Consider the following 20,378-nt stretch of genomic DNA (forward strand, 5'->3'; position numbering starts at 1 on the left):
GGGGGAGGAGCAATCATCTAGCACCTTTGACGTTTTGCTTGACGTTGACCACCCACTTCATCTTATCGGTAGCTTCTCTGGCGTCTCTCAGCACCGCGTCGACGTCACGATCGTTCCGCCGGCTCTTTTCTACCAGTTGTCTTAGCGTATCGTCACTCCTTGTTTTATATTCTTCATATAACGTGGTGACTCGTTCCGTCCGATCGCGAGCAGCCCGGATCTCGCGGTCCTTTTGTTCGATTATGACATCTAGTCGAGTCAACTGGTTTTGGCGCTCCTGCTCTCGCTTAATTAGCTCGTCAAAGTCCTTTCGGAACATGCTGAAACGGGATTGAAACTCGTTTCTATCGCGTAGTCGGGCCTGTGAGAGAGCATCGTATTGACATTGTGATCGTTGGGCAACCTCCTGCGCCTCCGCAAAGGCACGCTGGTGTTCCTCACGCTGTTGTTCAGCGAGCTGAGTAGTCTCCAATGCATCGTTTTCGGCCTTTAGACGTCGGTTCTTCTCGCTCTGTGTTTCGGATTTGAGGTCTTCTATCTTTCTGTCCTTACGTGCAATGGTTATCAGGCTGGCTTCGTGGGACTGTTCGGAGTTGCGCAGTCGGTCTGTAACGGTTTGTAGTTGTTGTTTTAGTATTTCGTTCATGCGCTGGGCTTCTTCGGCGCGGGTTCGGTGGAGATTGCATTCGCGGGTGAGGCGGGTTATCTGTTCCTGGAGATTGTGGATGACTCTGCCGGATTTACCGGTCATGGCGTGGCCAATGGCAGAAGACCATTCTGTAGGCGATGTCGAGTTGAGCATCGAGTCGCCGTTAGTAGGAGGAGGTATGGAGGTAACTATTAATCGGTTAGCCATCCACCCATCGACTCGAATGTTATAACATGTAGGACATACTGATAGGCTCATCTCTCCTGGCGACCCCATCGGCGCCGTCCGAGTGAGGATTGTCATAAAGAAGGTTGGGCGAATGCATGTTCAGGTCCGTCTCGACGTCAGGGAGAATTACTTGCGGCGGCGATTCAGCAGTGGAGGTAGAAATAGAAGCTGATGCGGAAACCGATGCTGAGGTCGGAGCTTTAACAATAATGACGGTAGAGTTAGCGATTGGTTTGCGGAAATGAAGCATATTTCTGATCTTCTGGATAGGTTGTCTCATTGTTCACTACCGCGGAGATGGCCGAGGAAGAGCGTGTTTGTCTGATTGATGGATTGAAGGGAATTGGCTTGTTGAAGGTGATAAATAATGAAAGTTCGGGAACGAAGAGGGTGTTGGAAGAGATCAGTGTAGTACCGCTGGCCAAGTTGAGATTACGCTGTCTTATTTTCGGTCAAACGAGGGTTGGAAATAACTGCAGTGCTTATTCATTGTCAGATCAGGCTGCTTATAATGCGTCTTACTGTTTGAATTGGGGAGAGGACGGACAGGCTGTCTGATGTGTTGGCGCCGTATATGCGCGGCCAGAAACGTCTCAAAGAGAGGGTATGCGTTGGTGAATTGGTCAGGCAAACGGCCGGATATCCCTTTCCCGATGCCTCCTGTTGGCTCTCTCTCTCTCTCCCTCCACAGGACGAGAGCAAAGGTCATGGACGTGGCTTAGCCGGCGGTTGCTATCGTAACAAATATCAAGCTGGTCGTCTTGCCGATAAGATCGAACCAAAAATAAATTTCCCAAAGCTGAAAATAATGATGATGTCAGCAAGATGAGTCAGCAGATGTGTCATATCTGAAAGAAAAAAAGAATGTTGAGAGATGCGCGATTCGAACGCGCGAATCAAAAGAAATCAGGGTAAGAAATACGATTATGTAAGCCTAAACCTGACGCCATAACCACTCGGCCAATCTCCCATTTTACTTGGGCGTACTAGGGTGGCGTTTGTCAAGTAGTAGAACAGGAGGTTACATTTAGATATAAGATACTAAGAGTGAGACAACTACTTTAAGAGAATGAATATAATTTAGAAAGATACCAAGGCTACTCCCTGTCCCAGTCCATGTCGATGTCAATGTCATTTGCGTCGATGCATTCCTTGAACTCTCTGGCCTCCACCTCCTTGTCAAGTGCCTCAAACAGTCTATTCAGGTAGGCCCTCTCCCCTGGAACAGTTAGCCCAACGTCCATGCCCGAGAAAATGGCAGCGTCGAAGCAAGATCGAGCCAGCTTGACGACAGGCGGAACCGCGGATCGATATAGATCCTTGAATCGCTGTCTCCAGAAGAGCCAGCGCCCAATAGTGAAGCCAGGCTGCGTTACACCCGCCTTTACAGCAAGGTCACCGGGCGTAATTATGCTATCGTTGGTATTGCCTCCAGACGAGGATGTTGCGGTGTAATTCTCCTGTGAGAGCTTGACCAGCTTGGTGTTGCTGTGCTTCAGCCAGGCAAGGCACGCGGGTAAAAGGTCATGGATGGTAGGACGAGCCTTGTTACCTTGCTCCTCCTCCGTGAGGGGTCTGTCGGTTTCGAGGGTCTGCTTGAATAACCACAGCGCACAGCGGCTGAGATCCTCCGAGCAGATACCCGTAGCACATAGCTTTGCTGTCCACACGGCAACGCTCTCACGCTCAGCTGGTGTAAAGCCCATTGAATCTGCAGTCCATGAGTCCGTCACCTCCTGAGCCAGGTAAGGGAGATCGATCCACAGTTGCTGTCCATTAGGCAGTGTCACTTCATCCCGCTCTGGGGCTGCGGGGCCGGATACGAGTGCTGCATCTCTGTCTGCTTTATTTTGGGCGAAGATCCCCAATGCACGGGTTTCCGCAACTAGAGTGACAAGCCGGTCGAGTTCAGAACTGGTGGCTGGCATGATCTTCGCTGCGTGGATGAGCTCGTCCCAGAGATCGTGCAGCTGCTCCTCTATCTCGGCCGTGGTGAAGTCGTCGTTGAAATACCCTCTTCCGATCCCGCCGATGGTATTGCGGAGGTTTTCCCATATCTCTTGCGCGTTGGTTGGGTCAGTTTCGTACTCTTTACGCTTCTGCTCCCGGGTGAGATCGGGCAGGGCACAGGTGCCGCCAGGACAGTCCATGTTTGATATGGAATAGGATGGTTGAGATGTGGAAGATCGCTCAATTTTAGGTGTTTGTCTGGTCTTGCGGTTGCTCAGTCTCGCTGGGGGACTGTTTCCCTCGATAGTGGCCTTTTGTGACGTTGTGAGTTACACTGCAGAAGCAGCTGGCGAGTAAGAGTAGATGTAGTCTTTCAGTAGCAGACGAATCGAACCAACGAGGTGAAAGGTACTTTTGATTTGAGTGATGGACGTTGAGTGAGACTATCCAGCCAGACGTTGGATCATTAATTATAAAGACACTAATATCCATATACCCATCTACAACTTATACCAGCACGAGGTACCCGCAGGTGTATTTGGTCTTCTATGGGTCAATTGGTAGATACTCATTAGTCTGATATGAGGTTTTCAAGTTGTACCAAAGGATTGGATGTTCTGTTGGCCATTTTCTACTGCTTCCAAAGTGAAGATAGCCGGTGATGAAGCTCCAAAGTAGGGGAGGACAGATCAATATCTGAATCCTTCTGGTATGACCTGACACGACTCAAGCTGGTACCACACGCACACAGATGATACTGTCCTCTAGCTCATCTGGTTACCATAAGTTACGCTGAAGGAAGAGGGGAAAGAATTATGATAAATCGCAGTCTTATATCTGGCCTAACATCGGATATAAAAATGCATCGTCTATCACCCTCTTTACCATCTGGCTCAAAGAATTCCATTGGACAACATCATCAGGAGAAACAAGAGATATATATACCCAAGTCGTCAAAATGAAGTTCAACCTCGTCCTTCTTGCAACCTTCCTGGCAGCACCTATCCTTGCTACCACTATCCCTGAAGTCAGCGAAGCCATTGATCTCGCTGATCGTGAAATGTCTGCAGTCGACGAAGGGAATGAACTTACTGCCAGAAAGGTATGGCTTTCCTTGCGTGGTTATCAATAGGCCATGGTTTGCCGTACTAACATCGCCGAACGGGAGCAGAGATGCTATGGGAAATGCTCCAAGAACGGATGCCACTGCACGAGGCCGGTGAGAGTGTGTCCATGCAATAGGATCGGGGCCAAGTGTGTCTGCCGCTAGAGGATGATTCTACTTGTGCCTCTGGCCTAGTTCATACCGTACTGTGTTCTCGACGGGCGGATTTCGGTTTATTCCTTATGCTTCAGCAACATATCTACACTGTCGTTAAGTCACAAAACATGTCATCTAGCTGGCTTCAGATGGGAAACGTCATCTGAGGAGATATCCGGGCCATGGATATATGCCCAGTTGAATTGGCAATCACCTAATTGCTGTCTTTTGCAAAACAATTGCCATCCTTTTTGTCTGCCTAGTCACTGTATTACATTAGTAATATTCCGTACGTTATTCACCATCGTTGGCGAGGACATCTCTCCTTTGTCCCTCTTTGAACAATCGAGTTATCACTACTTTCATATCCCCCATTATGAATCATACTGGCATTTGAGCGCGAAGAGTCGACTTGTCAAGCGTGGCTTGAGGCTCCGTTTGTACTCATATGTCAAATATAACCAGTCTCTCTACCACCAATTGGTGCGGGCTCGACTTTTTAGCCTAATGGCAGATTCTGATATTATATTATTGGCTAGATACTATCCGCTGGACCACAAGGGACAAAAAGGCCTAATACCCAATAGGAACTGTTGGGTATATGCACCCGTATATATCACCAGCAAGTCAGTATCCATGCGATAACTAACGGGGGTTTGAGCGTGGATCAAGGGCATAAACACGACTATGCATGGGCTGTCACAACCCAGCCCACACATGCCACCAGTCTATTAGTTCATAGAAAGGGGCTAAACTAGCAGGGGTATATAACGCTGATACAACCAACATATATTTGTGTCAAACGATTGGTTCTCTGCAGGCTTTCTCTCTAAGCATTGTGTAGGAAGATTCAAAGCGGTCACCCAAGGAATGCCAGGTGTAGCCAGAGTTGTTTCTTGCATCGGCTGGGTTGATAAATACTGTGGTCTCCCACCGAGGACATTATACCTTCTCGTCATGAATTTATAGTGCAGAAAGCAACCATGGCAAACACTCAAAGCCTCCTGGACTATTTGATGGTGGCACCTCCAGGCCTTCCTACTGGAAACACGAAGAAAACGCCTAACACGACAAATGACCAATATAACTGGAGGCAGATCAACAGTGTTGGTGAATGGCCCGAATTCACCTACGTCCATATTATCCAGCGTCACGGAGCCATGCTTCAACAAGCACAAATTGCGAGCGAACCAATGCCAAACTCTCCTCCGCAGCCTATAAACACTGAGCCGATGTTCGCAGTCCGTTTTAATATATATATTCAATCTCGATTACGCCGTGCACTGCGAGCTGGTTTCCAGCACCTTGAACCACAACTCGCCGATTTGCATTTAACTTCCATCACAGTTGACATAGGTGATGCGGCGCAGATTATCAATCAGTTCAGACCAGATATCGCCTTTTTTCGAGCCAGTAGTACGCCCAACACCTCTCCGAATCGCTGTCCGGGAGACTTGAAGGTGTCATGGAAATGGGGGTCTGACTTGGCAACATCAGAGGTGCCGGAAGATCGCACGGAGTACCGTCAGGTTCTATCACAGGTCAACTTTTACATGAAACAGCACAACGCACGTTATGGCTTTGTTCTAACTGATACTGAATTGGTCCCTATCAAGAGACTCGATGCAAATGGCAACCTGTTGGTAGCACGGGCCATACCATGGGAAACAGCAGGGCCTGGACGTTTGACAATTCTGCTTGGGCTTTGGTATCTTGGTATGTTGAGCGCCGCGGATCATGACTGGCGGCTTCCATAGAATACAGTACATTGCAAGAACGTGCAGAAATAAAGTAGCCTGAAATTATAAAGCTCTTTCGCTCCTCTCTAATCTCTACCTAACCCCTCCCCCTCCTCTGTGGTATATGCACATACCGAAGAACAACCCTAGTAATATTTTGTGTTCGGTGGGAGACCCTGTCTCTGATCCTCTGCCTGTAAAAATATCCGTCAGTGTCCATTAATGAGCAACGAAGATTGCCTAGGGGAACAAACAAGCTTCAACCCGAAGCCCTCAACGCACTGGGTTTCATTGTCAATCCAGCCACGCTGCTTGTCTCCAATGTAGGTGCTGTCAGGATAAGTAATGGCAACATCGAAATCTATCCACATGACTCTTTCGGGGTCCCCGGGAATAATCACAATATTCTTAGGATAATAGTCGTTGTGCTCAATCAAGGCTGAATGAATTTGTTTGATACCCTCAACTGCCTTGGCCATTCTCTCTTTGCTATAGTTGACGCAGGTCAAAGGCGATGGATCCGGTAAGTATTCTATCAGAATAGCACTTGGAAGGCCGGCGTCGCGCTTAAAAGCATCCAGATGAGGGGTATGGCCGGCCGGGTCCAAACACAGTGTGTATCCATAAAACTGAGGCACATAGCCCTGGTCACATAGGCCAAATTGTTTGAGGCGGCAGTAGGCTCGGATTTCACACCGAGCTCGATTCAAGTCACGGACTCCATCGTCCGCATACCCTGGGTCTTCGTTGTTGTGGAACTGGACCTCGTCAGAAACTGGGTAGATAGACATATGATGTAGTTATGGGTACATACAACTTTGAGGACACGAGGTTTGCCACCGTATTTAACATGGAATATCGATGAGGCCTCCGATCTCTTCAGCTCTTTGATATATTGTATCTTCGTAGAGTCTATCTCGATACTGAACTTGTCGTCGAATCCTTTCTCCTTCTCATAGATGGTACCCTCCGGGCCAAGAGGCAGACAGTTAAAGTTAGACATAGAAGGCGGTTATAAGGAAGTAATAGTGAGAAGTTGGAACTGAAGTCGCTGTTATTGCCGTAGTTAAGTCCTTTAATGCTAGCTTTTAGCAGTCCTCGACTCTTATAATTATATATCCAAACACCAAACAATGGGATAAAGGCAAAACCGTGTCTGGAAGTTAGGTAGTTCCCATTCGTTCCTCCGCGCTTCGAGTCGATGTACAAGTGTTTCGAGGCCGTTTGATTAGGCACTCGCCACCCCCCTGCTCATATCGCTTGGTCGATTGGCCGCATTCGGCACTCCCACATACATGTATATATAGACCGTTTATGCCTGCTGGACCTTACGTCCATCATCATCATCACCATTCATTTTAGGCCTATATATCACCCATTCCTGCATTCGTCCGGTCTCCGAGGCATCACCTTGGCTGCGCTGTTGAGGCTTCATATCATCACGTGACGCATATAGCCCCCGAGAATGTCAAATGTTATTGTTGGATTATGTCATCCACTCCGCTTTGACTCGAACACATCACAGACCTTTTTGTCCCCTGCGGTCAAAGAGTAATGCTTAGTCATTGCGTTAGTCATCCAACATGAGTGAGCATTTTAAAGGCCTGTGATTGGTGAAGTCTTTTTCTTTTTTTGCTTAGGTTGGGGTATATATGAAGTCTGTCGCTACGAAAGAGTAGAACGTTGGCTTCCTTCGCCTGAAAAGACTCCGCGGTTATGTGGAAAGTCGCACCACTCCAAGTTGAGTCATTCCTATTCCTAGAACTCGGATCTGAAGAGCGTCAGAGGACCCGGGCCAGAGAGAGCGAGGGACAGAGGGAGGTATGGGGGTTCTTCGATAGGTGATCGGGGAGATAGAGGTTCCCAGGAGGGTCTTACGGTATGGCCATGCCGTTTTGGAACTAACTGCCGATCTAGGAACTGTGTGGCAAAGACATTTTGCAAAGGGCAAGTTGAGAGTGAAGAAAGGCCACCACAAAGAGAAGGATGGCAATAGAGGTTTGGTAGGAAGTAACTTGCAGCAAACTTCATAGAACGGTTCCCATTATTATTATGATTGTTTTATGGGGGAATATATAAACACCATATAACTTACTCGTTGATAGTAATGATAATAACTGCTCTGGAACTGCATATATATACGTGATAAGAGTACTCTCCTGGGTCACTGACGGTTGAATTTTTGCTTCGCTCCCGGTATCTTGTGGGTGTAGATTCGATTTATTGACGTCCTCATTGTTTTGGTTCATATTCTCCAAGGACCAAAAATGTAAAGGTGCATTCCGTTATAGGTCTTTGTAATCGCTGACATAGGGGTCATGCATGGCCAAAGAGCAGCATGACAACTGTGTTATGAACCATTGCTGACTTTGTGGTCTTGGGGGATGGCATTATTAGGCAGTAATAATATGAACATAGCCCTTTGATACGCCAATACCAGTTATCTCTCTACTGACAACTCTCTCTTTCTTAGACACAGCTTAGTAGAATGGTGGGAATTTTGTCCATGCCGTTGGTCAGACGCAGGCGCTCTGGTAGCGATATATTACATAAATTGAAGTCAACTGAATATTGTATATATGGAGCTTGGTCAACATCCGTGGGGGAGCTACTCTATAGTCTACAAGCCACCATTCAACTCTATCTAGCATGTAAAGAGTAAGTTGCATAGTTTCAGATCTCGAAATCATAGAGTAGAAGCTCCATTCTTCCCGCGTCGATCTCTATCAATCGCGCTGATCCTATGGTTTGCCGGGATATATTGACTGGCGGCAACATGGCCAATCTTGTGGCAAGACCGGTCAAAGAGGTCAGCAAGTAATGACGGCGTCAGGATGTCTATATTTCTAGTGAGATCAATCCCAGAGGTGATGGTGATGTCAATGCTGCCCTGCAACTCCATATTTACGCCACTAGGTAGATATCTGCTTACAGCCCGATGTAAGAAAGCTCAGGCACGAAGGCTGATCATGAGGATTTCGATGTTAGCGTCTATCCTGTGTTGTGTCTTTCGAGCCCAGATGCCTTCTATCTGAGCGTCAGATATCAGATATGTACACATACCCCATATGTATATTGCACGTCGTCTACATATGTCTTTCTGACTGTCCTCGATCTCTCCACCTTCGTCCAACATCGCCACCCAATAACAGCATCGTGGAGATGACAGAGTTCAATAGAAACGATAAGAAAATCTGGGGAAAGAAAAGAAGAAACGAGTCCATGGGCCTATTCGGCGCGCTCATGCCCTTATTGCATGCCCTACGCATAAGCAATGCCCATAGCACAGGCAAGGAAAACACGAAAGAGGCAAAATGAAAAATACGAGATTGGCGATGGGATCAGATCAAGACATGAAATTGATAGATGGGGTTGCATAGAGCGGGTCAAAGAGAGAGAACTCAGGTATTTGAGACAAGGTAGATGAAAAAAGAGATAACAGCTTGTTAGGGTAGCATGGTAAATGCAGCGTAGAGTACGTATGTAGAACTACGTACGTACGGTACTAATCTGTGGTAGTTGTGGTTGAGTCCTTTGTCCTGTCTCGTTCCGCTATGTACATCCGTCATCGATCAAACTCCGTCGCAAATGAAGAACAAAACAACAAAGGCGGGAGGTATTAGCCTTTCCGCCGGGAGAAGAAAGGGTGGGAAAAGGTATTAAAGTTAAGGAGAAGAGTATTCAGTGAAGAAGAAAAAAATACTGGCATAAGAGGTTTTTCAAGGATCAATCAATCAGTCAATCAAATCACATCGTGAAGAGCCGGCCATGCAAGAAGAGGTGGGCACAAAGGTTAGAAGTTAAGTAAGCACATCAATCGAATCAATATCAAATAAAGAAAAAAAAAAGCAGTTCCATCCCATGATCAGCGTGCGAGCTTAGTTAAGGTAAGCAAAAGCAGCGAGAGCGGCCATGATCAGCGCAAGAGGGCTGGACATGGCAGCCAAGGAAGAGGCCGCGTTTCCGGTAGGAGTGGCGGTTGGAGTGAGGGTTGCGCTGTGGGATGGAGAGAGAGTGGGAGTAGCCATGGTGGTGTTGCGGTGGGAGGTGGTGCCGGTTCCCATGCTGGCGGTGCCAGAGGAGGTCTTGGTGACCATGGTGGTGTGGTTGGCAGACTGAGTGATGGACATGCTGGGAGCAGAAGAAGGGACGACAGGCTTGGTGACTGGCTTGGATGGTTCACCGGAATAAGCAGAGGAAGAAGAGGTGGTGGTAGCAGAGGTGGAAGATGGAGTGCCGTTGCCACCAGAGATGGTGAAGAGACCGGTATAGTTGATTTCACCGCCCTGGGAGATCTGAAGAGCATAGTCTGGGCCGTTGACGAGAGAAGTAGATGGGGTGAAGGTGTATCTGCCACCAGTTGCAGAAGCTGATACATCTTTGTTAGAACGGTATCAAAATTTTCACGTTAACTTCCGACCAGAACTTACAGGTCAAGACGGCGACATCCTTGAGATTGGTGCTTTCACCCTTGCGCAGAGTGATGGTAACAGGCTAAAACGGGGAGTCAGTATATGAATTGATATCTTTATACATCTCTCCAGTCCCATGGGTATATAAACATACAGCCTGAGGGTTGCCGCCAGTCCAGGTGATCTCGCAAGGCTTTCCAGCCTGCAGAGAACTGGGGAACGATGTGAAGGAGATCTTTCCTTGGGCAACGACAGAGGCAACGAGGGCCGCGCCGGCAATGAGGGTCTTGAAGAAATGCATTGCGATTATGTATTAAGACAGACAATTAGGCGAAGGGGTATTAGTATTGACGCGAAAGTGATGTATAGATCTGGGGTTAAGGACAGTGATGTTTTGGTAAGGAGTGTGTGCCTGTAGAGAGCGACTGAAAACAGCGAGACTGCGAATTAATAAACCGAGATGAAGAAGAATAAGGAGAGAAGAAGAGGGAAAAAAAATAATACGTGGAAAGGAGAGAGAAGAAAAAGGGATCTCGAAGGAGTTTGCTTTTTGCCTTCTTGAACGGAGGGAGCGAGCTAAGGGGACTAGCGAACCTTGCCCTTGGCCCAGTCTCGCCCGCAGGCCCCCTGTCGACAGTCAGTTCTCCTTCTGCATGTTCAGCGTTCAGCTTCTGCTTCTTCCCCTTTTGTAAACCTAGAGATCTCTCTTTGTTGCCCCGTGGTGAGAGGTACGGGCGCGGATGCAACCGTCTCATCTTAATCGCATTATCCCGTTCGTCTGTACTCTGTTCGCCTGTATCTTATACCCGCACCTGTTTGTGTGTATGGATGAGCGGACGGTGAAGGGTAAACTGTCGTCTGACTGAACCCCTTATCCACGCTGGCCGTGTACCCTTGCCCCTGCACCTTTAAGCCCTACACCCAACCAGGAACGTTTCCTGGCGCCTCGAAGACCTTTCCCCACGCAGCACACTATTTCAACTGTCCAACCCTGTCTCTTCATTCGTGGACCGGCGCAAGCCTTTAGAAGTGACTTTTTTTCCCTTGCCCGGCCTGTGAGCCTGTGAGCCTGATTCTTGTCCTCTGTGAGTGGACCTATAGGCCATCAATGCTAAGCTCCAAGGCGGGATCTTGTTTATATTTGCTTCTTTTCATTTCTTTCTCTCATTTTTTTTTTCTGGCTTCTTCTTTTCTTATTTCTAAGGCATGGCTTTGCTTGGTCAGCGGAACAGGGACAAAAGAAATAAAAGAAGAGTCGCGACGTACATGAGTTGGCTGGTGGCTCGAGACTAATAAAGAGCTTGATAGTGAGGTCAAGCGGAGCTGTCAGTAATAATAATAATAATAATAATAATAATAATAATAGTATCAGTCTCAGTGGATGGAGTACGTATGCAATAAGATAGGTTGATATGTCCCGGGTACCTTTTCTGGCCGTTCTCATTCATCCTTGGTCAATCTCCCATGTCAGGCCGGACGAGTTCTATACCCAGCCGTCGTTCAGGCACCGCTACTCGCTCGCCACCAACGGCAAGACATGGCATATGTACGGAGAAAAGTCGCTGAAGTCGCCAGGTTGACTTGTCGGTTACATCTTCTGCAATCTCCAGCTGCGGCCTACCAGCTGGGCCATTTCTTGGTCCGACCAGCGAGGTAACAGAAACAACAAGACCGATATTAATTAGCTTGAACTGTTTGCGATCCGTCGCGTTTGATTCGCCCTTAGTATAACCCTTGACCTGAGACCCTCGGCTTCGGCTTCCCCTTGACGGTATCATCAAATGCTCCATCGACGGAGTTCAAAAGAGTTCAAAAAATGCCCCAGACTAAACATTCTTAGTCAGCGGCGGATCGTCACGGGATGAGGAAAGTTAAAAGCAGTCTAACTATATTAGGCTATGTCTTCTGCTTATATAATATTATATTACTAATAAATCATATCCGGATTTAGCCTCGGAGATAAAACGCTCCCAACTTCTACATCTGAACTTCTTCATCTTCTTAACGAAGTCCAAAGATCCCGAATATACACAGCCAATATACAAATACAGAGTAAAATCTAAGCAAAGATGGCCAAAGTCTACACGACAGACCATTCCACCTCAGTTATACAAACCCACAGCTGGCGGACCCTTTCCAACTCAGCAAGCTACCTACTCCCCCACATTCAACCAGACATGCAAATCCTAGACGTAGGCTGCGGACCGGGTAGCATGACAGTTGACTTCGCCAAAAAGGTGCCTCGTGGGCATGTAACAGGCATAGAATATGTCCCTGATCCCCTAGAAGGGGCCCGTGAGCTTGCCGCCCTGGAGGGTGTATCCAACATCGGCTTCCGGGTCGGCGACATACATGATCTGCCTTTCCCGGATAACACTTTCGACATTGTGCACGCACATCAGGTCATACAGCATATCGCCGACCCAGTCCGTGCATTCCAGGAGATGCGGCGTGTGGTTAAGCAAGGCGGAGTCGTGGCGGTGCGTGAGTCTGCTTCGTTCACTTGGTATCCTGAATCGGAGGGGATTACCGCATGGCATGAGCTCTTGGAACGCATGCGGCGAGAAAAAAGCGGCAATCCTGAGCCTGGAAGGCTTATTCACACTTGGGCAAAGGAGGCGGGCTTTCCTACGGAGAATATCAGGAAAAGTGCTGGTTCATGGTGTTTTAGCAGCCCTGATGAACGGAAGTACTGGGGTGGCTCGATGGAAGAGAGAACTCGGTCGTCTGGGTTTGCGGTCACGGCAATTGAAGAAGGATTTACGACTCAGGAAGTCTTGGAGAAAATCGCCTTGGGGTGGAGGGCGTTTGTGGAGGATGAGGATGCGTGGTTTGGAGTGCTGCATGGGGAAGTCTTGTGTTGGAAATAAACGGCACTTATCCGGTGAGTTTTTTGTTTCGTGTGCATGGTTCTATCTTGACGATATGTGCCATGCTATAGTGACTACAACCCAGCTGACCTAGGGAGCCGGCTCGGGTTATTCCACCAGATATGAAGCCTATATGGTGCTAGTGTGAGACATATTATCAAAGAATAACCAGTCTCTTTCCGCTTTTTTTGGACGAAGGGCGGAATATTTGATATATATGTATAATATACGCCCCATGTGCACGCAGCTAACGGACGAGGATATGCTGTCCTGCCTATAACTTGACCACTTTATCTCTATCTAGTGTGTGCAACTGTTCAAAAGTGATATTTGCGCTTGATATAACGGCCACCAATGACCTCCTTTTCCGTTGCGACCCTACGTCTAATGCATGTCGCTTCATCCCAGCCACTGCCAACGCTCCATTCAAATCCATAATCACACGGGTCTCGAGAAATACATCTTTGATTGCTGTCAGCACATCCTCAGGTTCCACGACGATCACTTCATCCACAACCGTGGGGTGAATGCGATCCGCTTCTGTCTTCATCTCGCTATCGCGGCGAAGCTCTGGGCATTCTGGCATCATCATCAAGCTGTTTACCAACTCGAAACCCTCCGGCTCAGCATGCTGAGGCAATACCGCTTGTGATGTTTGTTTTGTCGATAGTAAATTCACACCAATAACCTTCACATGCGGCGCAAATTGCTTAACCGACAGGCCAATACCTTCCAGGACACCCCCAGCACTAGCACTGCAGAAAATCGAATCAAGGCTTGGGGTATCCTTGATCTGCTGCAAAATTTCGAGGCCTGCTGTTCCAATCCCGGCAAGAACGTACGGGTCATTCAATGGATTTATGTATGGAGCCTTATTTTTGAATGCTGAAGACACAGGGCTCATTGAAGCCGGAGATAGAGTTTGCAGCACAGCACATCCCATCTTGCGCAGTTCATGGGCTTCGTTATCTGACATGCAGGTCGAAGCGATGACTACTGCCTGCATTTTGAGTAGCTGTGATGACCAGGCAGTTGCTCTGCCATAATGCCCTATTGGACCATGTGAGAAACCGCCCATAACAGTGTCGAGAGGAGAATACCTATATCAGAGACAACAACACCTCTCCATCGATCTTCAAGCAAGATCTGGTTTAACCGATTATAGATGCCACGCATGTGTGAGCTGAAACCTAGCTGCTGATCCTCACGTTTGAAGAAGAGCTCACAACCCATTCGTCGGCTTAGGTTTACTGCCGGAGTTAACTGAGTTGGTTGGAGGCTGCTATAGACCGTTGACATAACAATTAGCCGGGAATACTAGAAAGCAAAGGATACTCGTTAGCCCTCGGCCTATTCCTTGAGTTTGATCCTGAGATACTCCGTACATACATCCGGGTAACTGGGTAGGGGTAGGGACATTGTATGGGGGCTTTCTTGTATTCTCCCACACTCGCAAGGGGCCTGGGCAAATAGCCAGAACAAGACAGAACAATATCAAAAAGATGGGTAGAAAGATAGTACAAGTGACAACCATGGTTTGAAGATAATGAACTATTTTCAACACATGAGATTAAGCAAAAGATGCACAGTCATCCGAGGGTCCATCATGATTACATATTCTCTCCGATTTTCACAATGACTGTGCAGGTTACGGCTCTCGGTGTTGGCCTGGTAAGAGAGAGCTGGGAGAGAAAAGTCCCATGAAACCCGAAACATCCTACAGTTTGATTCCTATTTGTAACTTCAATCGAGACAGACTAATGCGTTATCTTTGTGCATCAAACGTCGTCCTATGTGCAACGATTTATCAAAGATGAGCCCTCCAAAAGAGCTAATGTATGGACTGTGGGAGAGCTCACTAACAACGGATATATTGGCCAGTCAGATAACATTGGCAACCCCTCGCGTCGATGTAAGTTGTTGTGATTGAAAATGAATACTCCTTACTGAGACTTTAAGCCAGGAAAGGAATGGATGTATTTTCGTCCTAGAAGCCGGACTCGATGCTCGAAATCGCATTGTTGAGCTAGATAAGTCCGGAGATCGTGCTCGAGATGTGCTTCCTGCTCCGTACAGTGTTGGTACTCAAGTATACGAGTACGGAGGCGGTGCCTTTACGATCGATAGTGAAGGCAGAGTCATCTTCTCTGATGGCCCAACCAATGCGGTTTGCATCCTTGACCTGCAACTCTCGACGGTGACTCGAGTCTTAGGGGATCCAAGGCTGAGGTTTGCCGATTTCGATGCCCACCCTCTGATCTCGCGCTGGGTAATTGCTGTTCAGGAGGACCGCAGCGACCCTACTCCATCCAAGGTCCGGCATAGCCTGGTCCTTATTGATGTGGAAAAGGGTCGAGTGAATATTTTGGATGATGAGCATGACTTCTACGCAAACATGCGTTTCTCAGCCGACGGCCGGGGGGTTTGCTGGCTCTCCTGGGATCATCCATATATGCCCTTCAACGGGGCAGTTCTGCGTACTGCTCACTTCCAGAGTAACGGCAGTATCACCAACAAAAAATCCCTGGCAGGAAGAGGTGTTAGCCAGCCACAGTGGGCCAGGGACGGGTCCCTGTATTTCCTCGATGACCGTTCCGGGTTTTGGCAGATTTACGTCCTCAGGCCGCCGTATGAGCTTCCTGAGCATGTCTACATCAAAGGGCTAGAAGACTGTTGCCTTGGATCCTTGTCATTCAGCTTGGGCAGGTTTGTCTTATATATTTTCTATTTTATTATATACTCTTCTGTATGGAGTATACTCGTTGGCTGACCTATTTGCCCGAGCCAGCTGCTCCTATCAGTTTATTGGCGACAACATCGTTTGTTCATACGTCTGTCATGCTATGAGCTACGTTGCTATCTTGTGTCCAGAAACGAACTCTTATAGGACATTGGATCTTCCCTTGGTGCACCTTCACCTGGATGGTGTACGTCGAGTCAGTGAGAATGAGTTCCTTCTGGTGGGTGCAACTCTCTCCGAGCCAACTGCTGTCTATCTCGTGGTTCTGGGAATGAGCGGCTCCCACGAAATAGTACAACTACGATCATCCATACCCACTAGCCTTCCTCCCAAAATATTTGCTACCGCTCAACCTTTTACCTGTCCCCGAACCCAAGGTCTCTTTCTTGATGGCCTTGTCCACGGGTTCCTCCTACTTCCATTTAACCCGGGATACGTGGCTCCTTCTGGGACTTTGCCACCACTTTTGGTGTATGCTCATGGTGGACCAACAAACCATTCCAACGCTGGATGTTCCCTAGAAGCGCAATTTTGGACTAGTCGAGGATATGCCCTGCTACTCCTAAATTACGCGGGCTCAACTGGCTACGGCAAGGATTACCGACGTCGCCTTGATGCTGCATGGGGTATTGCGGATTCTGCAGATGCATGTAGCGCAGCCTTATATTTGAGTAGTAACAAGGTCGTTGATAGGAGACGACTGGGTATCGTTGGACCTAGTGCGGGAGGATATCTTGCTCTGAAGACAGCTTGCGATGCACCGGACCTCTGGGCTGCGAGTGTCTCAATCTTTGGCATCTCTAATACACTAGAATTTGCAATGACTACCCACAAGTTTGAGAGTCATTATGCTGATACCCTGCTATTTGGTGAACATGGTAGGGTTGAGAACGAGAAGCAAATCCACCAAGAACGGAGCCCTATTCACCAGGCAGACCGCATTAAGGCGCCAATTCTCCTCCTTCATGGCACAGAGGATTGGGTTGTCAGGCCTGAGCAATCACTAAAGATGGGTGAAGCTCTACAGAAACTTGGCAAGACCGCCAATGTCATCTTATTCCCCAGGGAAGGGCATAGTTATTGGAAAGGAGAAGCGTTAAGTCGGAGCCTTGTTGTACAAGAACATTGGTGGAGGAAACACCTAGTCAGGGCCTAATAACTTGGCCACCAATCTATAATTCATGCTTCAGTCTCTACCCTTTTCTATATAGTTAAAGCCTTTTATTTATATAGCACTTGTGAAGAACTATACGAGGAGGATATGAGGCTGCTGAACATATGAGTTATGAGTGGTAGATTTAGGCCCTCTGGCCTTTGACTTGATATAGGTAAAGGGCTAGCAATGAATAAGAATAACTAGTAATACCGTATATAGAGCAATCCACCAGCCCGCGCATGAAGAGTGGCTGTATGTACATATCACTATTTAGCCTCGCCCTTTTCTACCTCGTGTTAACTCCATGTCAAAAGCTTTGCCGTTCGGCCAAAGAGATGGACCCGCACTATTGGGCGGGAGAGGAGTTCTTCGATATACGGCTACTACGCTGTGCAGTTAGCGATGCGGGCAATTTTACTCAAGGAAGCGACCTGCTTGTTGGACGAGTAGAAGTCTTGAGGCTGGGCGCGTAACCCATTCTTATGGGTAACCATACTAGTTCAATTTGCAGACATATAATCGTAACAGTCTGTTTGCACCCTGATTTGAACCGTCCTCAGTTCGGTACAAGGGTGTATGTCAGATACTAAGTAGAGTGTAACGTAATATATAGAAAGATAACCAGTAAATGATGAGTGATGTAACGCAGGGCGAGAAGCGGGTACAGTGTATTTAGTCTAACACCTGCCTGTCATATATCTAGAGCTCGTCGATAATAGCTTCTATCTCCTGTGCGAAGGAGTTCGCGAATTGTGTTGCAAGCTCAGCTGTAACACGAGCAGTCCAAAAGGTGATAGTAGCATCGAGCTGCCTTTCAGTACTATCCACCTCTAAGACCATCGAATACTAACGAAAATAACAATCAGTAACTGCTAGCTAAAACAAAAATAGGTCAATGGTCTTGTATATCACTTACATGATAAGGGTCGATGCTGTCGATTATTTCTAACCAGGCTTTTTGCATTTGTCCGGCCTTTGTGTCTGGTTCGTCTGCCTTGTGCTTTCGAAAGTTGACGATTGTATCAAATGGCCGAGACGGTATGGTGGAAGCATTTGATTGATAGACAATGGATTCGAGATAATCTTGGTCCAGACGCTGCAACATCTCTAATGTTGGAGGGTTTCCTGCTGATGAGGAATTGAAGGATAGTCGACATGGGACGAAGTTCAAGAACGGGCCCGCCACATCCTGAATATGGGGAATGTCGATATCTCGACCGCTTAGGACAAAAGCAAATGTGACATCGTCAGACTCAAGATAGCGGCGAAGCGTTCGTGCCCAAGCAAGACGAATAACACTAGGAATCGATACCTCTTTGTTCTGGAGGAGGTGGCGGCCACCGTCTATTTTATCTTCAATCGACACTGGGTACTTTTGGAGATCACCGTATTCACCCTCTAAATGCGCAAGGCCTATGCAGGAATCTTTATTTCCTACGAGCTTACTCTGCCAGAATGCAGTGGCGCAGGATATATTTGACGGGGCAAATGTATACGAAATCAAGTCCGTAAAACCTGAGGACGTAGTAGCGAAGCATAGATTCCCTTCAAGCGCCTTCGTAAAATCACCGAGCAAGATATTCAAGGTTCTGACATCAACGAGGGTATGACTAATCTCTAACAGCAATGATGGGGGTTTGTCCTCCCGTTCACAGATGATAAGCGTATGGTGCGCTTTGCCTTGTGGCCACTGTGGGTTCTGCGGACATATGAATGGCATTTCTGGGACGTAGCGGATGGTTGGCTCTAGGTGTGTTAGGACCACTTGGAGCCTTCTATCGCTTATTGGGTCATCGATAAAGACAGTGCGCAAGATTGAATGGTGGCTGACAATTTCCTTCCAGGCATCGGCAACCTTCGTAGACGATAGAGGAAATCCGGTAGTATGAATTTCAAATGCAATTCGAGGAACATATAGGCCGGGAAATTCATGTTGCCGAAGAATCATGAGGTCCTGAGTGGGTAGGGTAGGATATATTGCCTCTATACTCTCACCATCTACCGATTTTAGCAACTCGTCGAGACCATGGTAGGTTAGAGAAATAAATGGAAAGTCACTCAGTGAATAGGGCGGCGACTCATCCCGAAATATATCAGAAAATTGTTTAACAATCTGTCCGTAATCTGAGACAAGCTCTTTGATACGGTTGGTGTAGTGCATTTCCCTATTATACATACAGGAAATCGTGATGGTTCCATGGTGGATTTGCACCGCAAACTCGAGTAGTGCCAGTCGTGGTGTATCTGGAGCCATATCCGCTAAATCCCCATCAACTTGTGGAGTTAACTCCAAGAGCTTATCAGAGGATTCTAGCTGTTGGAAAATTCCTTCATAATTAAATATGATTTCGGGACACATGGAATCTTTGAATTGTTCCTTTCCCTGCGCCGTCAAAAAGGCCGAAGAAAAGAACTCCCAGCCATTAGCCGGGAGTTGACGGCGGCAATCTCGTGTGCGTCGAAGGATATCTGTGAAGTTTGCTTGGGATGAACCTTCGAGTGTTATCCCAAGGACCGGTGATAGAGTGGTGAACCATGCTACTGTTTCCGTAATGTCAATGTCTGAGACCCATGGTTCCCGACCATGATGTTCGACAAAGACAGCAGGAATTTCCCGATCAGAAAATTCTCGATGAAACGCCATCACCAGCGCTCCAATGAAAATATCGGAAAGTTCTAACCTCCAGCTGTTTGCGCAAAGCGAGATGATTTGCGAAGAGACTACATTGTCAATGGTAATGGTCAATCTCTCCACCATTCCGTAGGTATTCGGCTTATCCGTCATACCCCAATAGTCATAGTTTGGTGCTGGGAGTTTTATTGAGAAAGTTTGATCAAGGTTGATATTTGTGGCACAATATTCAGCCTGCCGGGAGCACCATTCTGGGAAAGAAATAGAACTGACCGGAGCTAGAGGGGAACCACAAAGTAAAGATTCTACTTCGTCAAGGATAATTCTCCAAGAAACTAAGTCGACAACCAGGTGATGCACAGCCAGGAACAGCCAACTCTCCCCAGAAGAGCTAAAAATATCACCTGTCATAACAGGCCCACTAATAGCATTGAGCCTCTGCCGGGATTCTTGCATGATTTCCGGAATTATCTCATCTTCGATAGCTCTCTTGTGAGTTTTAAGGTAGTAGGAACCTTTTATATCATCAGTTATTCGCTGGGACCAGGCCGAATCGGAATTTCGACTAAATCTTGCTCGGAGCATCGGATGTCTAGTGACAATGACATGAATGGCCTCAATTATCTTTGTGGGATCAACATCCCACCTCATACGAAGAAGAAAGCTTTGACTAAACATGGGAATTTTTTCAGTGCTTAGACGGTCGAAAAACATTTGCTGGATTGGGGATGGTGAGAAGAG

General features: G+C 47.5%; 11 protein-coding genes and 1 non-coding gene across 12 annotated transcripts in view; 4 read left to right on the forward strand and 8 right to left on the reverse strand.

The window, feature by feature from the left end:
* Positions 1-13: 13 nt before the first annotated feature.
* MCYG_07608 (conserved hypothetical protein) lies at positions 14-1,127 on the reverse strand (the record flags this gene model as incomplete). The annotated part of the gene is made up of 2 exons (XM_002843779.1): positions 14-837; positions 896-1,127. The coding sequence occupies 2 exons, from the start codon at positions 1,125-1,127 to the stop codon at positions 14-16; spliced, it is 1,056 nt and encodes a 351-aa protein (XP_002843825.1).
* Positions 1,128-1,745: 618 nt separating this feature from the next.
* Positions 1,746-1,847, reverse strand: MCYG_10574. Its single transcript has one exon. It is a non-coding gene; the product is annotated as a tRNA-Leu (tRNA).
* Positions 1,848-1,974: 127 nt separating this feature from the next.
* Positions 1,975-3,027, reverse strand: MCYG_07609 (conserved hypothetical protein; the record flags this gene model as incomplete). Its single annotated transcript, XM_002843780.1, has 1 exon — positions 1,975-3,027. One exon carries the CDS (start codon positions 3,025-3,027, stop codon positions 1,975-1,977), a length of 1,053 nt encoding a protein of 350 aa, XP_002843826.1.
* A 758-nt stretch (positions 3,028-3,785) lies between these two features.
* On the forward strand, positions 3,786-4,255 carry MCYG_07610 (uncharacterized protein; the record flags this gene model as incomplete). Its single annotated transcript, XM_002843781.1, has 3 exons — positions 3,786-3,929; positions 3,960-4,046; positions 4,070-4,255. The coding sequence occupies 3 exons, from the start codon at positions 3,786-3,788 to the stop codon at positions 4,253-4,255; spliced, it is 417 nt and encodes a 138-aa protein (XP_002843827.1).
* Positions 4,256-5,071: 816 nt separating this feature from the next.
* On the forward strand, positions 5,072-5,845 carry MCYG_07611 (conserved hypothetical protein; the record flags this gene model as incomplete). Its single annotated transcript, XM_002843782.1, has 1 exon — positions 5,072-5,845. One exon carries the CDS (start codon positions 5,072-5,074, stop codon positions 5,843-5,845), a length of 774 nt encoding a protein of 257 aa, XP_002843828.1.
* A 128-nt stretch (positions 5,846-5,973) lies between these two features.
* Positions 5,974-6,830, reverse strand: MCYG_07612 (conserved hypothetical protein; the record flags this gene model as incomplete). The annotated part of the gene is made up of 3 exons (XM_002843783.1): positions 5,974-6,021; positions 6,082-6,585; positions 6,642-6,830. The coding sequence occupies 3 exons, from the start codon at positions 6,828-6,830 to the stop codon at positions 5,974-5,976; spliced, it is 741 nt and encodes a 246-aa protein (XP_002843829.1).
* Positions 6,831-9,705: 2,875 nt separating this feature from the next.
* MCYG_07613 (extracellular matrix protein) lies at positions 9,706-10,540 on the reverse strand (the record flags this gene model as incomplete). Its single annotated transcript, XM_002843784.1, has 3 exons — positions 9,706-10,196; positions 10,258-10,321; positions 10,394-10,540. The coding sequence occupies 3 exons, from the start codon at positions 10,538-10,540 to the stop codon at positions 9,706-9,708; spliced, it is 702 nt and encodes a 233-aa protein (XP_002843830.1).
* A 570-nt stretch (positions 10,541-11,110) lies between these two features.
* MCYG_07614 (uncharacterized protein) lies at positions 11,111-12,029 on the reverse strand (the record flags this gene model as incomplete). The annotated part of the gene is made up of 3 exons (XM_002843785.1): positions 11,111-11,292; positions 11,506-11,539; positions 11,769-12,029. The coding sequence occupies 3 exons, from the start codon at positions 12,027-12,029 to the stop codon at positions 11,111-11,113; spliced, it is 477 nt and encodes a 158-aa protein (XP_002843831.1).
* A 279-nt stretch (positions 12,030-12,308) lies between these two features.
* Positions 12,309-13,109, forward strand: MCYG_07615 (methyltransferase-UbiE family protein; the record flags this gene model as incomplete). The annotated part of the gene is made up of 1 exon (XM_002843786.1): positions 12,309-13,109. The coding sequence occupies one exon, from the start codon at positions 12,309-12,311 to the stop codon at positions 13,107-13,109; it is 801 nt and encodes a 266-aa protein (XP_002843832.1).
* A 274-nt stretch (positions 13,110-13,383) lies between these two features.
* MCYG_07616 (threonine dehydratase) lies at positions 13,384-14,528 on the reverse strand (the record flags this gene model as incomplete). The annotated part of the gene is made up of 3 exons (XM_002843787.1): positions 13,384-14,159; positions 14,210-14,426; positions 14,499-14,528. 3 exons carry the CDS (start codon positions 14,526-14,528, stop codon positions 13,384-13,386), a joined length of 1,023 nt encoding a protein of 340 aa, XP_002843833.1.
* A 216-nt stretch (positions 14,529-14,744) lies between these two features.
* MCYG_07617 (aminopeptidase C) lies at positions 14,745-17,005 on the forward strand (the record flags this gene model as incomplete). The annotated part of the gene is made up of 4 exons (XM_002843788.1): positions 14,745-14,780; positions 14,923-15,021; positions 15,073-15,815; positions 15,898-17,005. 4 exons carry the CDS (start codon positions 14,745-14,747, stop codon positions 17,003-17,005), a joined length of 1,986 nt encoding a protein of 661 aa, XP_002843834.1.
* A 699-nt stretch (positions 17,006-17,704) lies between these two features.
* Positions 17,705-20,378, reverse strand: part of MCYG_07618 (nonribosomal peptide synthase) — a gene marked incomplete at both ends in the record, with an annotated part of 8,600 nt that continues 5,926 nt past the window's right edge. The window contains 2 exons of the mRNA XM_002843789.1: positions 17,705-17,851; positions 17,922-20,307. Of these exons, the coding sequence (XP_002843835.1) occupies positions 17,705-17,851; positions 17,922-20,307 (2,533 nt within the window). The remainder of the gene's footprint in view (positions 17,852-17,921; positions 20,308-20,378) is intronic.

This window comes from Microsporum canis, genomic scaffold (genome assembly GCF_000151145.1).
Source record: "Microsporum canis CBS 113480 supercont1.7 genomic scaffold, whole genome shotgun sequence".
Taxonomy (NCBI): domain Eukaryota; kingdom Fungi; phylum Ascomycota; class Eurotiomycetes; order Onygenales; family Arthrodermataceae; genus Microsporum; species Microsporum canis.